The sequence below is a fragment of the Antedon mediterranea genome, chromosome 7, assembly GCF_964355755.1.
Source record: "Antedon mediterranea chromosome 7, ecAntMedi1.1, whole genome shotgun sequence".
In the NCBI taxonomy this organism is placed as follows: Eukaryota; Metazoa; Echinodermata; class Crinoidea; order Comatulida; family Antedonidae; genus Antedon; species Antedon mediterranea.
This window is the reverse complement of record NC_092676.1, coordinates 5147872-5162962: the sequence shown is the minus strand read 5'-3', so window position 1 is coordinate 5162962 and position 15091 is coordinate 5147872. Positions and strand designations below refer to the sequence as shown.

At 33.5% G+C, this 15091-nt stretch overlaps 1 protein-coding gene across 3 annotated transcripts in view; it reads left to right on the top strand.

Moving 5' to 3' along the window:
- Window positions 1–15081, top strand: part of LOC140055018 (baculoviral IAP repeat-containing protein 7-like) — a 26853-nt gene extending 11772 nt beyond the window's left edge. Inside the window, exons 1-6 of one of the 3 annotated variants that reach the window (XM_072100165.1) lie at window positions 7897–8075; window positions 8867–10454; window positions 11528–11733; window positions 12026–12119; window positions 12424–12786; window positions 13154–15081. In XM_072100165.1, coding sequence (XP_071956266.1) covers window positions 9311–10454; window positions 11528–11733; window positions 12026–12119; window positions 12424–12786; window positions 13154–13359 — 2013 coding nt within the window. In that variant the 5' untranslated portion in view covers window positions 7897–8075; window positions 8867–9310 and the 3' untranslated portion in view covers window positions 13360–15081. Of the gene's footprint in view, window positions 1–7896; window positions 8076–8297; window positions 8483–8866; window positions 10455–11527; window positions 11734–12025; window positions 12120–12423; window positions 12787–13153 lie in introns of those variants that run through there. The other 2 variants (XM_072100164.1, XM_072100163.1) reach the window with 2 other exon arrangements.
- The last annotated feature ends 10 nt before the right edge of the window (window positions 15082–15091 follow it).

Here is a 15091-nt window from a genome sequence, read left to right as displayed (position 1 = left end):
TCTTGTTATATTCTTTGCCTACTCCTCCTATCCGAACGAACAAAACAGAGCCATATATATAAAGAGTTACGACATTGGATTTAAGTCACGTGATATGCAGATCAATTTGTGTCAAACTTGTCTCCGTTAATGCATGTAAAGTATAGGAGCAAGAAATTACTTTAAACTTTTTCTTATATTAAAAAAAATGTAATTGCACATTTTACGGTGGAATATCGACGTGCACAGCGTAAAGAACCACTTGCGCCAAAGAATGTTGCGCGCGCGTACGCTAGTACATTATAACGTTCGATTGATTGATTTTGGAACAAAACATCCCATAACTACGTCCCATAATAACAATTATGTAATATTTTCAATTCATAATGCATGCTTTGATGACTAAATAAAATAATAAAGTGTCGTGGATATATTTGTTAATATATTGAAAAGGTATGAACAATATTAAAATAATAAAGGCAAATTATTACAAATAAAATGATGAACGAGTCTCTGAAAGTTTGTGTCAAAAACACACAGAGAGCCATATACTGTATAAAAAGAGGGGTGAATTTGTGTGTTTTTTGTATTGGTTCATGCTTTGATATATCCTGACTTGCATGTAGGCCCTAGCATTTATTCTTTTGTTTTTATAGACACAATTATATATATGTTACCAAATTAATACCATTAATAACTTTATTTACTAAAATAAAAACGGAATCTAAGCGTTATTTCATTGACAACAAAATCTAAAAATAATGCATGGAACTACAGGAAAACGCTATACAAAAGAGACGCGCGCGCCCTCAGCGTGCGAATTCTTTGACACAAAAATGGCTTCTAATTTTCAATGTCGTAACTCTTTATATATATGTGACCCGATCTGGCAAAACCCTCTCTTTGTCGGCAATTCAAAATTCACGTAATCAGTCAAAATACGTCCAAATCGACTACCCTGGCAGATTACATGTTTTTGCATTTTCGAAATATTTCACTATCTAAGAATACGTCTACCTGATTTAAACTCCCGAAATTTAACTAAAATTATGAAAAAAGAGAGTTTTAAAAACATGTATTTTCCTCAAGCCTAACAATTTATTCACGATCTACGCTAAAATTTTGCGTAAATTCAGTTGAAAGTTGCCGAGTTTTACGACATTTTGATCGCCAGTTCGCTGCACAATGTTGAAAGGTCACACATCAAAATAAAGCTCATCCATTTGACATTCCAAATATGGAAGTTTTAGGGCGGAGTTTAAAGAAGGAACCAATGAAAACTTTGATTTACTATGACATCATTTCAGAAAATTCGGTTCTTCGAAGTTTCTGGAACAGCGAACTGCGTGTGTTGCTATGGCGCATCATCGCAATAACAAACGTTATTGGTCAACGCGCTAGATGTTATACGCTCTACGCGCGGAAATAAAAAGTTGTTTACATTTTTGTGAGGTTATTTTTATTGTACACACAGCATGTCGTAAATTGGAATAAAAACGATTTTAATATTCAAAGTAAAGTGTTCTGCAATAGCTGTAGTGTGTATTTGTTTATTCCATAGTAAAATAGACAAGTCAAAAACAATTCACGTCATAAATTCAATTGTATTTTCTATATTTTTTTGGGCTAGTAGGCCCTAGGCCTAATTTTATTATGGTTGTAGGCCTACTACTACTGGGCCTAGCTTTATATTATTGTCAATAGTTTTATTTATACATTTTATATATCCAATCGGCTCTTAATCATTTATTTAATTTATTGTCCATTCCCTTCATATTAAATGTTTTTTTAAATCATTGGATTCAAGCCCAAACATCACAGCGAATCTTCCACGTTATAAAAAAAAACAAATGTAATCGTCAATACAGTGTAATGTTAGCTTGCAATTAGCTGTGACTCTGCAAGGCGCCTAACTTGTCTAGACTAACGCTAGCCCCCGTGTCGATGCACCGCTGCCATACACGGCCTGGTGAACACCCATCGGAAATAGGTCTTAATACAGGCGATGACGGCGAAAATCTGAATAGGCGCGTCTAGGCCTAGGCCTGCTTGGTTTTTTGCCGTTGATATCGTAAACACTTCCGAAACCAGTTAACATTAGCTTGGTAGTTATAATGCTGCTTTTCAATAGTGCAAAATAGTTAATTCGAGTGACTAAATAGGTTAAAACGGCGTCTGAAATCAGTCAAATTGACCATAGTGTCCACGCTGCTGCTATATCGCACACACTTCCTGGTATGACGTCATTGTGCCTTAGACCAAAATAGCGCGTTGCTACGGAGTGAGTTTTCAGCGCGTATCAAAAAGAATTTCATTGCAAACTTCAAACGCGATTTTCTCGTAAACTAATTGAATGATTTGTAAGTTTTTAAAATATAATAACTTTTTAAATATTTACTCAATTTTTATGAAATAAACACCATTGCAAAGCTTATGATTCAAATAATCCAAATATATAAAAAAATACAAAATGAATATTTCCGACAAAAGTAGAGTTTTGCCAGATCGGGTCACATATGGCTCTGGAACAAAACATGCAGCAGCGCCCTCCATCAGCAGCGCATCATGAACATTTTAGTGTATCCAACCCATAGAGGGCATCATCTTATGGAACGCCTTCACTGCCTCTTGCAGCAAACTTTAATCTATTCGGCCCTTTTACCACGTTCGGCTCTTTCAGCATTCGGCCCATTTACCATTACGTTCGGCTCTTTTAGCATTCGGCACATCTCTATTCGGCCCATTTACCATTACGTTCGGCTCTTTCAGCATTCGGAGTTTTTTATTTGGCTCTTTCTCTATTTCGTTTGGCTATTTTTGATTCGGCCCTTTTTTATACTTTGCCACCTAGGCCTTCTTTTGCTTTCTATTATTTATTACACAGAATTGAAATTTTGACATTCTTTTAATGATTCTCTGATGAAAGTTATGATTTGTATTACAATTAATATAATTATATAAGAAACATTTTGATGCCAAGATACATGTGTTATATGCCTTAAAAGGTCAAAGGTCATTTTCCACCATGCTAATTAATTTTTGAAAAAATACTTCATTTATTAGAAAATATAAGTCTCTCGAACCAATGGTTGCCTTGTAAGGTCAAAGGTCAAATTTAACCACTTTCCCCATCCCCTGATGTCTGGAGGAATTTTTTTGGTGTATATTGGTATGTGATAGAGTATGAATCTGCAAAAAAACATTTGTTAATAATTTTGTTCACAGAAAAATCAATATTCCCTAACTAATATATTTCATGCATATCTAACATTTTTCTTTTTTGTTTATACATTTAGGCAAGGATAACCATAAGCGAATTCATTCACTATCTTTCTTGAAGGTGGCAATCCCGTTCACAAGACAAACGTATACAAGATTGAATGCTCAATGCACAAAGTCTTATTACAGTCCGGAGTGGAGTTGTAATTTGTCATTAGAAAAAATCATGTCCAGGAGGACCGTCTGGAACTAAGCCACAACTCCACTCCGTTTTCGGCCACGTCGCATTATTTTTGTTTTGAATTATATGAAAGAATAAAAATAGCTGACCTTTTTTACCTTAAATATACCGAACCTACCATTAATAATAAATCTCTCTCAACTAAAGAAAAAAACATAGATGCTGGTTATTGGCATTGAACTTATGAACCAATCGGATAATTAATAAAACATAAAGTGCGCATGATCAATCATAACTTACAATCAAGAGCCCAATATTACAACACAACAATTTGTCCTTCAGGTCAAAATTAACGCATTTAATGTCATTATCTGATTTGAAAGAGAAAAATAATTAATTTTGTTGAACCGTCTACAGAAAAGCCGCAAATTCAATTCTATAGGCCTATATTAAAACCTACTTGCTGAACCTTTTTATTAAGTTAATTTTTTTTTAAATATAGTTTTGCTGTAATTTATTTTTTGTAACTGCGTTGTTCGAATAAAGTTTTAATTCAAGTGAAATGAAATAAAATTACAGTACTTATAGTCCGGTGGCAGGAGGGGGGATATCACCACCCGAAAGGGGACAAATTGCCATCCAACTTTTCTAGACCAGAATTTTCTGTAGATTACGAATATGGAAGGTAATCGATCAGGATAGGAAGCGTTTTCGAGATATAAGGGGTCAAATTTCAAAATTGACCAATATAAAAACATGCTATATCTCTGGAAATTCTGGACCTAGTGAGATAATTTTGGTGTCAAATTGTTCACAATGTATATGTTTATATTACCTCTAACAGAACTTTCTTTGTAAAATTGACCGGAAACCCCATTTTTAGCAATTTTGACCTTTGACCTCTTTTTGCTATATCTAAGTAACGGCAGGTCGGAGAGAATTAAAAATTGGAGCAAATTGTTCCCAAGATATACATTTATATTCAGTGTAACAGATGATATTGCTTGAAAATGACCGGAAGTGTGGTTATTAACCTTTGACATAATTGAATAAAGTTATAAAATAAATATTTGTCGTAAGGAGCCAATTTTGGTATCAAATTGTTAACAATATATATGTTTATACTTGCCATAATGCAACATTTTTTTCAAAAAGTGACTGAAACACTATTTTTCTGTAATTTTAACCTTTGACCTGTTTTTCTCATCTAAATAACGACATGGCATAGAGATTTCTAACGGCAAATTGTTTATAATAGATATTTTTATTCAATCTAATAGATTATACTGCTTGAAAAAAACAAGTGTGATTACTGCTTTGAAATCCTGTACATAAGAGCCTATCGGGCGGATTCAATGCAAAGAGGTGTGGAAGGGGAATACTACTACTATACAGTACAATGTCTTTCAGAAACATTTGAGCAATTTCAATCAGGTATCCATGTATCTCCAATAAACGGAATGTACGGTTCATAGAGAATTCAGAAGTTACCCTTGGTTCATTTTGGCAAATCCATATCGGTTCCTTTTAAAAGGATTGAGGGTTCACAGACAGGCTTTTCCCATGGCTTAATATTGGAACCTACAGTTTTAGTTACCCGATATAATTCTAACACAGTAATTTATGTAGCCAAATGCATTGATCCGATACAGGGGCCAAATGTAGAACGGAACATACAGTAGAGAAGGGTCTAAATAGATGACCTGCTGTTGTTTCATTTTAGGCAAAATCCAAATCGGTTCCTTAGGGATCGAGAGTGCACAGGTTTATTCCATATGCCTGTCTATATAAACCCACATTGTCACCCCTTATATTTCCATTATGGGGCTTAATGTCCATCCATGGAGGACCGGCCTTTGGGGGGGTTAATTTTGGCAAATCCATAAGTGTTCCTTAAGGATCGAGAGTGCACAGGCAGCTTTATTCCATGGGCCGCGCCTGTCTATATGAAATCAAAGTGTCACCCCTTATATTTCCATTATGGGGCTTAATGTCCATCCATGGAGAACGAACGGCCCTTGGGTTAATTTGGGCAAATCCATAAAATGTTCCTTATGGATGATCGAGGGTGCACAGGGATATTTATTATTTATCTCTATGAACCCAAATTTTCACCTCACATACAGTATTTCCAATATAGGGTCTCTTGTAGACCCACATAGAGAACCCCGAAAGGTCCATGAAGGATCGGCCCTTGGGTTCATTTGGGCAAATCCATAAATGTTATTTAAAGATTGAGGGTGAACATTTTAGTTTTATTCCATAGTTCATCTATGAACTATTTACCCCATATTAATTTCTAATACAGGGCCTTATGTAGCACACCACATAGAGATCTCAAAAGGGTCCTTAGAGGGTTCATTCGGGCAAATCCATATGGGTTATTTTAGAATCTTTTGTGTACAGGAAAATCTTTCCTGTATTGGCCAAACTATCTGTGGCTATATAAAAATTGTGGTCTGTCTGTGTAGTGAGTTGTGGATTGAGTTTGGCCACCTGGATCTGCCTATGCCCTATCCTGTACGATTTGGTATTCTCTGGTTCTGATGAATAGTAGTTTATTTTCCAAAAACGAATATTGTAGCCCTAATAAATGCAACTGTATAGTGGCAAATCATTGAAGGTCAGCGTAACATTTTAACATCATAACATTTTAACCGTCATAATATTAATAATATTAATAATTTTATTATTTATTTTACAGTATTATATTAATACATTTAAAATAATGCGCACTAGAAAAAATATAAAAATACCATAACTTCACTGATCAAATAACGTGATTACATTCATGAAGAACATCGATCTCATAGTTTGAATAACTTTGCATTATTTAGTATATCACTTGTTCAAATGTTGACCTTTGACCTATGTCAACTTGTGTAATGATAAATGTGCTCTTTTGATTGTGTATGATTGATAGATGTCTTAACAGAATGATAAAACATAACATTTTGTCTTAAATGTTAGTTTTTATTTGGGTTTATATGCAAATTGTGTGATTGGTCAATATTGACATTTGACCTTTAATTGAAAAGTATTTGTTTTATAAGGCGACTGAATAGATACCTATAACCATACAAATGTATTAAAAGACCAAATTGAACTTCAATAAATTGGTTATAATACTTATATGTATATAATACATTGTTATAATTGGTCAATTTTGAACTTTGACCCCTTATCTCTTCCTATTCGCTTCCTATCCTGATCAAAGTCTGATTTGATTAAATACAGTATTATAATTATATTAATCAAAATTATAATGAAATAACATAACTTTACTAATCAAATAATTTGATTACTTGTAAAACCATCAATATCATAGTTTGGACAACTTATGTCAACTGATGAAATGATGTATTCGCTCTTTTACATTGGGTATGATTGATTAACAGGATGAGAAAACATTCAATTTTTATTAAATATAAGTTTTTATTTGGTTTTATAGGTACGTTCTATGATTGGTCAATATTGACATTTGACCCTTAATTACAAAGGATTTTTTTTCATACAGTAAGGTGATTGAATAGACACTTATAATCATAAAAATGTAATAAAAGACCAAATTGTGCTTCAATAAATTTGTTATAATACATAATACATAATACATTGTTGTAATTGGTCAATTTTGAACTTTGACCCCTTATATCTCGAAAACGCTTCCTATCCTGATCGATTACCTTCCATATTCGTAATCTACGGAAAATTCTGGTCTAGAAAAGTTGGATGGCAATTTGTCACCTTTCGGGTGGTGATTCCCACCTCCTGCCACCAGACTATTACTATAAATCAAAGAAGATCGTATTGCGCAACGTAATGGCGCTATAGTATCTCTGCTAAAAATGCACCCCGTACTTTTCTTGGTGGTTCCTGGTTCCAGAGCCATATATAGAGAGTTACGGCATTGCGTTCACGGATTTTAGAAAGTCACGTGGTGTGCACGCCGGCCATGTCCAACTAGACTATGCCTATGTAGCGTATGGAGTCGAGTCATTTGCTTAAAAAAATGTTTAACATTCACAATGCTTTAAATATCGAATTTAATATCAAAACAATCAATTTGTTTAAAGGTTTTTGTTAAGATAATAACGAAATCGTAAAGTTACTGCGAACATGATTTTAAACAACAAAATGTAAAAACAATGCATTACTATAGAGAATCGCTGTACAAACTAAACGCGCATGGAGCGCACAACCAGAGCCGTTCCGAAATTGCTATTTGTTGTTTAAAATCATGTTCGCAGTAACTTTATAATTTCTTTATTATTTTAACAAAAACCTTTAAACAAAATTGATTGTTTTGTTATTAAATTCGATAATTAAAGCCTTTTGAACGTTATACATTTTCAAAACAAAAGACTCAACTCCATACGCTACATAGGAATAGTTGGACACAAACACGGCTTCTAATCTTCAATGTCGTAACTCTTTATATATAATTATTATTAATGGCTCTGCCTGCTGGTTGTTCTTGCCGAGAGAGCGCCTCGCACGTCGGATTTTCTCTTCCCTTCCCCCATGCTGTGTCACTCCCTCGCAGCTTACATTGTAGGCATCATATAGGTAGGAGGTGTACTAAAAAAGGGCCTATTATAGGCCTAGAATAAACTATAAAAACACGTTACGTAAGGTGTTTGTGTGAGAAGAATAATACAAACCTATAAAACCTAATCTAGAGTTATAACCGATGATGGTAAGACTAACAATCGCTCTTCCTTTTTGAATGGTATTTTCAAAATTTATTTGGCAGCCATTTTTTTTAATCCAGCACAGCTAGCAGAGCGCAGCAACAGACGATCGATTATTGACCCTCTAACAAATACAGTTTTATCCAATAGGAAACAACATACAAAAGAAATTAATTATTTTATTTTTTGTTAAAATTAATAATAATAATAATAAATGTAATAATTGATTTTAAATTTAGAACAAATAAAAACAATTATTCTGAATTGACCAACAATTCTTACTACTCACTACGTACTAGGCCTAGACTCCCTACAAAAACAAGTTTACAGTAATTTAACTCATGACGTTGTATTTATAATGAAGAACGGAAATTCCATTTTAAATTATATTTGGGAATTGAAGACGGATTAGGTAGGCCTAGGCCGAAAGTGTATAAAATACTACTACTGCTGTATTATTCCTATATACAGTATTCTTTTTATTTATTAGTGTATAAATTAGGCCCCTATAAAGTTTTTTGTGGTTTTTTTAGTATTTCATTTTCATTGTATATCTGTAGCCTATAATGGGCTCTATATCCTATGTTTTCAAATAATATACAAGAAGTGGTAATTATGTCATGTATTTGAGCTATTATGTTTCTCCACATTGAAAAAAGGTCCTTAGTAGCTAATCTGAAGTTGGCGCCTTTGAGTCCGATTGTATAATTATTAATACACTATATTAATATTGAAAGCAAATTATTTCATTTTAACAATAACAAGAATGTTAATAATTCTGTCCTTTTTTTTCCAGTATGAGTTATGTTCAGTTTTTTTGAACTGATATATCCCCAAACCATAGAGGAGGAAGAAACTGACGAATTTGATGTCTTTAATGAGTTATTTTTACCCTACTGTTTCTGTACTTGCAAAACATGGCTGCCAATTACTGACGAAACAAATATTTCCACTGTTCCAATTGTCAAGACAGTTAATAAAAAACCAGTAATTGATGCAACTGTTACAGTTCCAAAAGTGAAAACAGCAAAAATAGTGAAATCTGCTACAATAGTGAAAACAGCTACAGAAACAAATCCTTATGCAGTTGCGAAACGTGTTAGGTCTTTGTTTACTGAATGGACATTAAAAAAAAAGAAACTGGAATTATATAATTTAAAAATTTAATTTTTTTTAAACCAATAAATATAAATAATTAATAGTAGTTTAGTTGAAAATAATTACAGATAGTTTTTAAGTAATGGCCTATTCTGAAAAAAATCGGTCAACATCTGTAAAAGTTCGCGATTTACTCCGTCAAGTGAGATCATTAGATGAGATAGAAGATACAAATAATGTAGTAGAAGACAACAGAAATGATGGTGTTGATGAAGTGGATTCTTGTTCACTATTAAGTATTGATGGAGTCGCAGTAGCAAGTGCTGCTGAAGCAGCAGTGAATAAAGTTCAACCACAAATAGAAAATGGCAATAAAAGTTCGGACAAGTTAGGACGGAATATGTCCATCGAAGTTGATCGCTTAGCAACCTACAAGAATTGGCCAAATAAATCGCCAATGAATCCAACCACTCTTGCAAAAGCTGGATTTTTCTACTCTGGTAACAAAGATATGGTTGAATGCTTTTCTTGTAATGGTAAAATCCAAGAATGGGAGTTTGGCGATTCTGCTATTGGAGAACATAAGCGATTTTTTCCAAAATGCAAGTTTGTTCAAGGGAAGGATGTTCAGAATCAACCTCTTTTGCTTAACCAGACGTCCCCACGAGAGAAACCTGAAGTAGCGGCTTCCAAAGAAGATGATCTGTTCAACCCAAAGAAAGATACTCAACCCAAGAATAGATCGGAGTTTTCTGATGAATTAAAAAGTGAATATCGTCGTCTGTTAACCTTTCAAACATGGCCAAGAGTTAATCCAATGTTGCCACGATCTCTGACCAAAGCTGGGTTCTTCTACACTCAGGTAAAAGATGCAGTGAAATGTTTTACATGTGGTGGTGAGATATCAAATTGGAAAGCTTCAGATGTTCCAATGACTCAACACACAATGCTGTTTCCAGATTGTCCTTTTGTGCAAGGTGAAGATGTTGGAAATGAGAAACTGACAACAACCGATGTCATGAACGCCCAGCATGCTTCTTTATACCAACAACCTTCGACTAGGCTACCACCTACTCAGAAGGTTGGTCTCGAGAAAGGTCAAGTGTCACAGACGGCTAAAGTGATGGATCAATCACCTTATCCTGGTCAACCCGCACGCAGACAACTGACAAGAGCACAGCATCCTCAGTTTGGGATTGAAACGGAAAGATTGAAGACTTTTAAATCGTGGCCTCCTAGTGCACCTCCGTATCCACTTCTGGCAAAAGCAGGATTCTTCTATACAGGTTTGTTGTTCATTTACAGTTAACTTTAAAATAAAACATCAAATTAACTCAACCATGCTATCAAAAGTTTTCACTAAATGCAAAATTATCAGAGAATTGTTAAAACTCTGAATGTTATCCATAACAATCAAAGCCTTCTAGTAAGTTCATTAACAGGTAACTTTAAAACAAAACATCAAAGTAACTCAACCATGCTATCAAATGTTTTCACCAAATGCAAAATTATCAGAGAATTGTTAGAACTCTGAATTTTATCCATAACAATCAAAGCCTTCTAGTAAGTTCATTAACAGGTAACTTTAAAACAAAACATCAAAGTAACTCAACCATGCTATCAAATGTTTTCACCAAATGCAAAATTATCAGAGAATTGTTAAAACTCTGAATGTTATCCATAACAATCAAAGCCTTCTAGTAAGTTCATTAACAGTTAACTTTAAAACAAAACATCAAATTAACTCAACCATGCTATCAAATGTTTTCACCAAATGCAAAATTATCAGAGAATTGTTAAAACTCTGAATGTTATCCATAACAATCAAAGCCTTCTAGTAAGTTCATTAACAGTTAACTTTAAAACAAAACATCAAATTAACTCAACCATGCTATCAAATGTTTTCACCAAATGCAAAATTATCAGAGAATTGTTAAAACTCTGAATGTTATCCATGACAATCGAAGCCTTCTAGTAAGTTCATTAACAGTTAACTTTAAAACAAAACATCAAAGTAACTCAACCACGCTATCAAATGTTTTCACCAAATGCAAAATTATCTTGACAATGTTATCCATGACAATCAAAGCCTTCTATTAAGTTCATCAACAGTGAGGTAACTTTCAAACAAAACATCAAAGTAACTCAACCACAAAAAATCAGAGAATTCTTAAAACTCTGAATGTTATCCATGACAATCAAAGCCTTCTACTGTATTAACAGTGAGTTAACTTTCAAACAAAACATCAAAGTAACTGTTGTCACAACCACGTTATCATGTATTTTCATCAAATGTAAACTTATCAAAGAATTGTTAAAAGTCTGCTTCTTAACCACGACTTTCTGCTTCTTCTAATAGGAGAGAATGACAATGTGAAGTGTTTTTATTGTAACGGAGGACTTCGAAACTGGGAACCCTCAGACGATCCGTGGACTGAGCATGCTAAATGGTTTCCAAAATGTGATTGGCTTCTTCAACAACGTGGAGAACCCTTCGTTCAATATGTCATTACCAATTTTCCTGTACCAAACCAGAACCTACCCTTGCCACCACCTTCACCAGCTGTAAGTTAAAAAGTGAACTTGTTGTGGAATCCGTGTATTATCTATAAAGCTTTGTTCCTTCCCACTTGGAAGCGTGAGCAACGCAAGTGATTTGACCAATCATAAGTGACAGCTTGGGTGATCCATTATGTGTGATTGATCAAATTATTTGCGTCCTTGCGTTGCATCCCAGTGGGAACCAAGATTAAGGATGTGCAACTACACTGTATCTCACCGCACTGTCTTCAATCTGGTATATCCAGATATTTGTCCAGGGATTGTCTAAATACATAGTTGTGTTTTTGTTTTCTAGATACCAAGTGGAGGTGCACATCAAGGAACAGCTAGGCCAGTGTTTAACCTCAACACTGAACAACCTCTTCACCCATCAACTGGTAATCGACGAGGTAAATACCATTTCAGAATTCTCAGTTCAATTAAATTTACAATTAAACAATTTTTTTAAATGGATGGATAATCATTTTCATTAATCAATCGTTTAAGTTAAACCTAAAGCTCCTCTTTACTTATTTATATGCTAACTTATCAATATTCATAACTTAGAAAACAAGTTATACTGTAACCAGGGATGTGATTTATCAAATTTTTTGAAGTCAATGCTTTAATTGTTTGAATCAGTTTTTAAAATAAACGATACTTTTAGTTATTTTTACTTAATCAAAAAGATTGATAATTGTCGTGTTTTTGAAGGTATTGATGAAAGGATGCAGTCTGCTATTGTAAGGTCTGTTATTGAAATGGGATTCTCTCTGAGAAAAATACGAAGAATTATTGAAAGACAGATCAGAAACAATGAAAATGAATTTAATTCCATTCAAACGTTCGTTGACGCTATCCTTAATGAGCCGGATCAACGAGAAGACAACGAGGGAGAACCAACCGGAAGTGGCAGTGGTAAAACTGCAGATTCTATCCCAAAGACTAAACAATTTGAAGAAGATGAACAAGCGAGGGCAGCAGACAAGACTAAAGAACTTGAAACTAAGATGTCTTCATTAAGTGTTGGTAACCCTGGACCAAATTCGGAATCTGGTTTTAAAACTCTGGAAGATGGTATGCTATATTTTTATACAAGTAGAATATTTGGTTCGTACTTTCACTTGCAAGAATAGCCCTACTTAAAAATGTCTTGCTGTCAACCGCCCCCTTGAAAAATATTTTTTAGTTTTAAAAAAAGGATTAACTACACACCAAACCTGATTATACGACCAAAATTATAGTATGGAACAAAATAATAGGTGTTCAACTTAGAAAATTAAATACTGTATAAAATAGTTTTATCAAAGCATGTTCAAACCATAGAACTGTTACAAATACATCAAATCATAGAGGGCGCTTTAAAAAAAAGATATTAGCAACTTGGCTTACAACGCATGACACTATTCTTCTCATTCATTAATTAAAAATTTTTTCCCGACAGAATCTGAACTGCCGTCGTCCATCCAACATGAACTACGTGAACTTCGTGACAAGAGGACCTGCAAAATATGCATGGATAACGAAATCAATGTTTTGTTTATGCCGTGCGGACATTTAGTTACGTGCGAGACTTGCTCACGTTCAATTCAGGTGTGTCCTATTTGTCGTAAACCAATCCAATCATGTATCAAAACATATCTGTCTTAAAAACCTTTCATGATGTGCCATGTGACTATTTAGCAATTGTGTCTAAACCTAAAGCGATGTATAACTGTTACCTGCAAACAAAACTGGGCCAATATATCTTTTTCATGAAAATTAAGACTAATTTGTTATCGTATATAAAAGTAAATAACTTCACGTAATTTAGAAAGTAATACTAGAATGTATGAAATATGACTACTCCAATGAAAATTATATAGTAGTAACTTTTTCTCTTTTTTCTCCAAGAGTAAATTCCAAACAATATTATTCAGAAATTAATAGATTTTTATTATTGAAATATCTTCTAAGCCAAATATGAAACATTTTCAATGAATATTATGGAGTGTTAGATTTTTTTCTCCAAGGACTGTATGTAACTTTAACTATTATTATTATATTATCTTCAATATAATATTAGAAATTAGATTGTCAGAATTGAAATGTGGTTGCCAGGATGACTCATCATGATTATGCACTATACAGATTATCTGTTTGCCAACAAAGCTGTTTTCTTCTGGAACCTATCCCAAGTTCTGATTGGTTACACATGTTTTCCACATCCCTAAAAAGTAGATGGAAAATATGTAGCGGAAAACAGACTTATAAAGGGCACAAAACTAAGCAAAAGATTTCTTATTTTGACTTTCGAGGTCCGATTCTTTTTTGCTTGCTTGCTCTATCAGTTGTCCACTTCAACATTCTCTGGAAAATGGAGTGGGAAAAAGAAAGAGCAAGACTATTAGAATTATTTAACAGAAAGAAGAAACATTTTTGATTTTGCTTTGGTTTTATTAAGTATACACTACGTAAAAACCCCCTTATTCAGGTTTGCTTGTAAAAGGGGAAATATGTTATGTTTTAATATAACCTAACCTCTAATCAGGGGACGACAAACCTATTTTGTTGGGTCCTGGAGGTGTTCCTTAAAGACGCGTGTCCTACTGTAATTTGGTAATGTGTATAAGTGCATAATATCTAAAAGTGTCAGTCCTGTCAACTAGAAATGACTGAATTAGATAACTGTTGTTTAGAAAAATGTAGAATGGGTATACAGACACCCATTCTCTGTCTGTATAAGCTACAGCTAATTTATAGTTGTGACCGTTTTGACTGACAATATTGTATATAGTACTAATAGTAGTAGTAATAATGTATTTGAATGAGTATAGTGTTTCCTTTTTTTTCCCCTGTAATATTGTGTTAGGGATCATGTCAACTGCAGTTACATTTTTTTCACTTCACTATCAGTATGAGTTTAGTTGGTTTCAATGTAGCCGTTTATGAGGCATTATAGTTAATAGTGTACGATTACCATAAAAAGAATTAAAAAATATTGCATAAACGGGTTAATGAGAAAAAGTAGTTTTTTTGCAGTAACTGCAGTAGAATGTTAGTGTGTATGATTAACCAAAAGAAAGAAGCTTGTTAATTGTAAGGTAAAAGATTAAATAAAATGTAGTTACTCCAGTAGAATAATTTTGACATGGTTCCTTAAAACATTTCATGCTGTGCGTATTAAAAGTATAATATTTACTATTTTTAGATAATAAGGTTATTTCTATTTATTTATTTGGTGTTACCATTGATTTTTTCAACACACTTTCAACTTACTCTTATATATTACAATTTTTTATTTTGATATTTGTGTATCAAAATGCAATTTGTAAAGTATAGGGTTAAATTGTACACCACCAACATTGGAAATAAATGATTGTTTCATCATCACTTGTTTGTC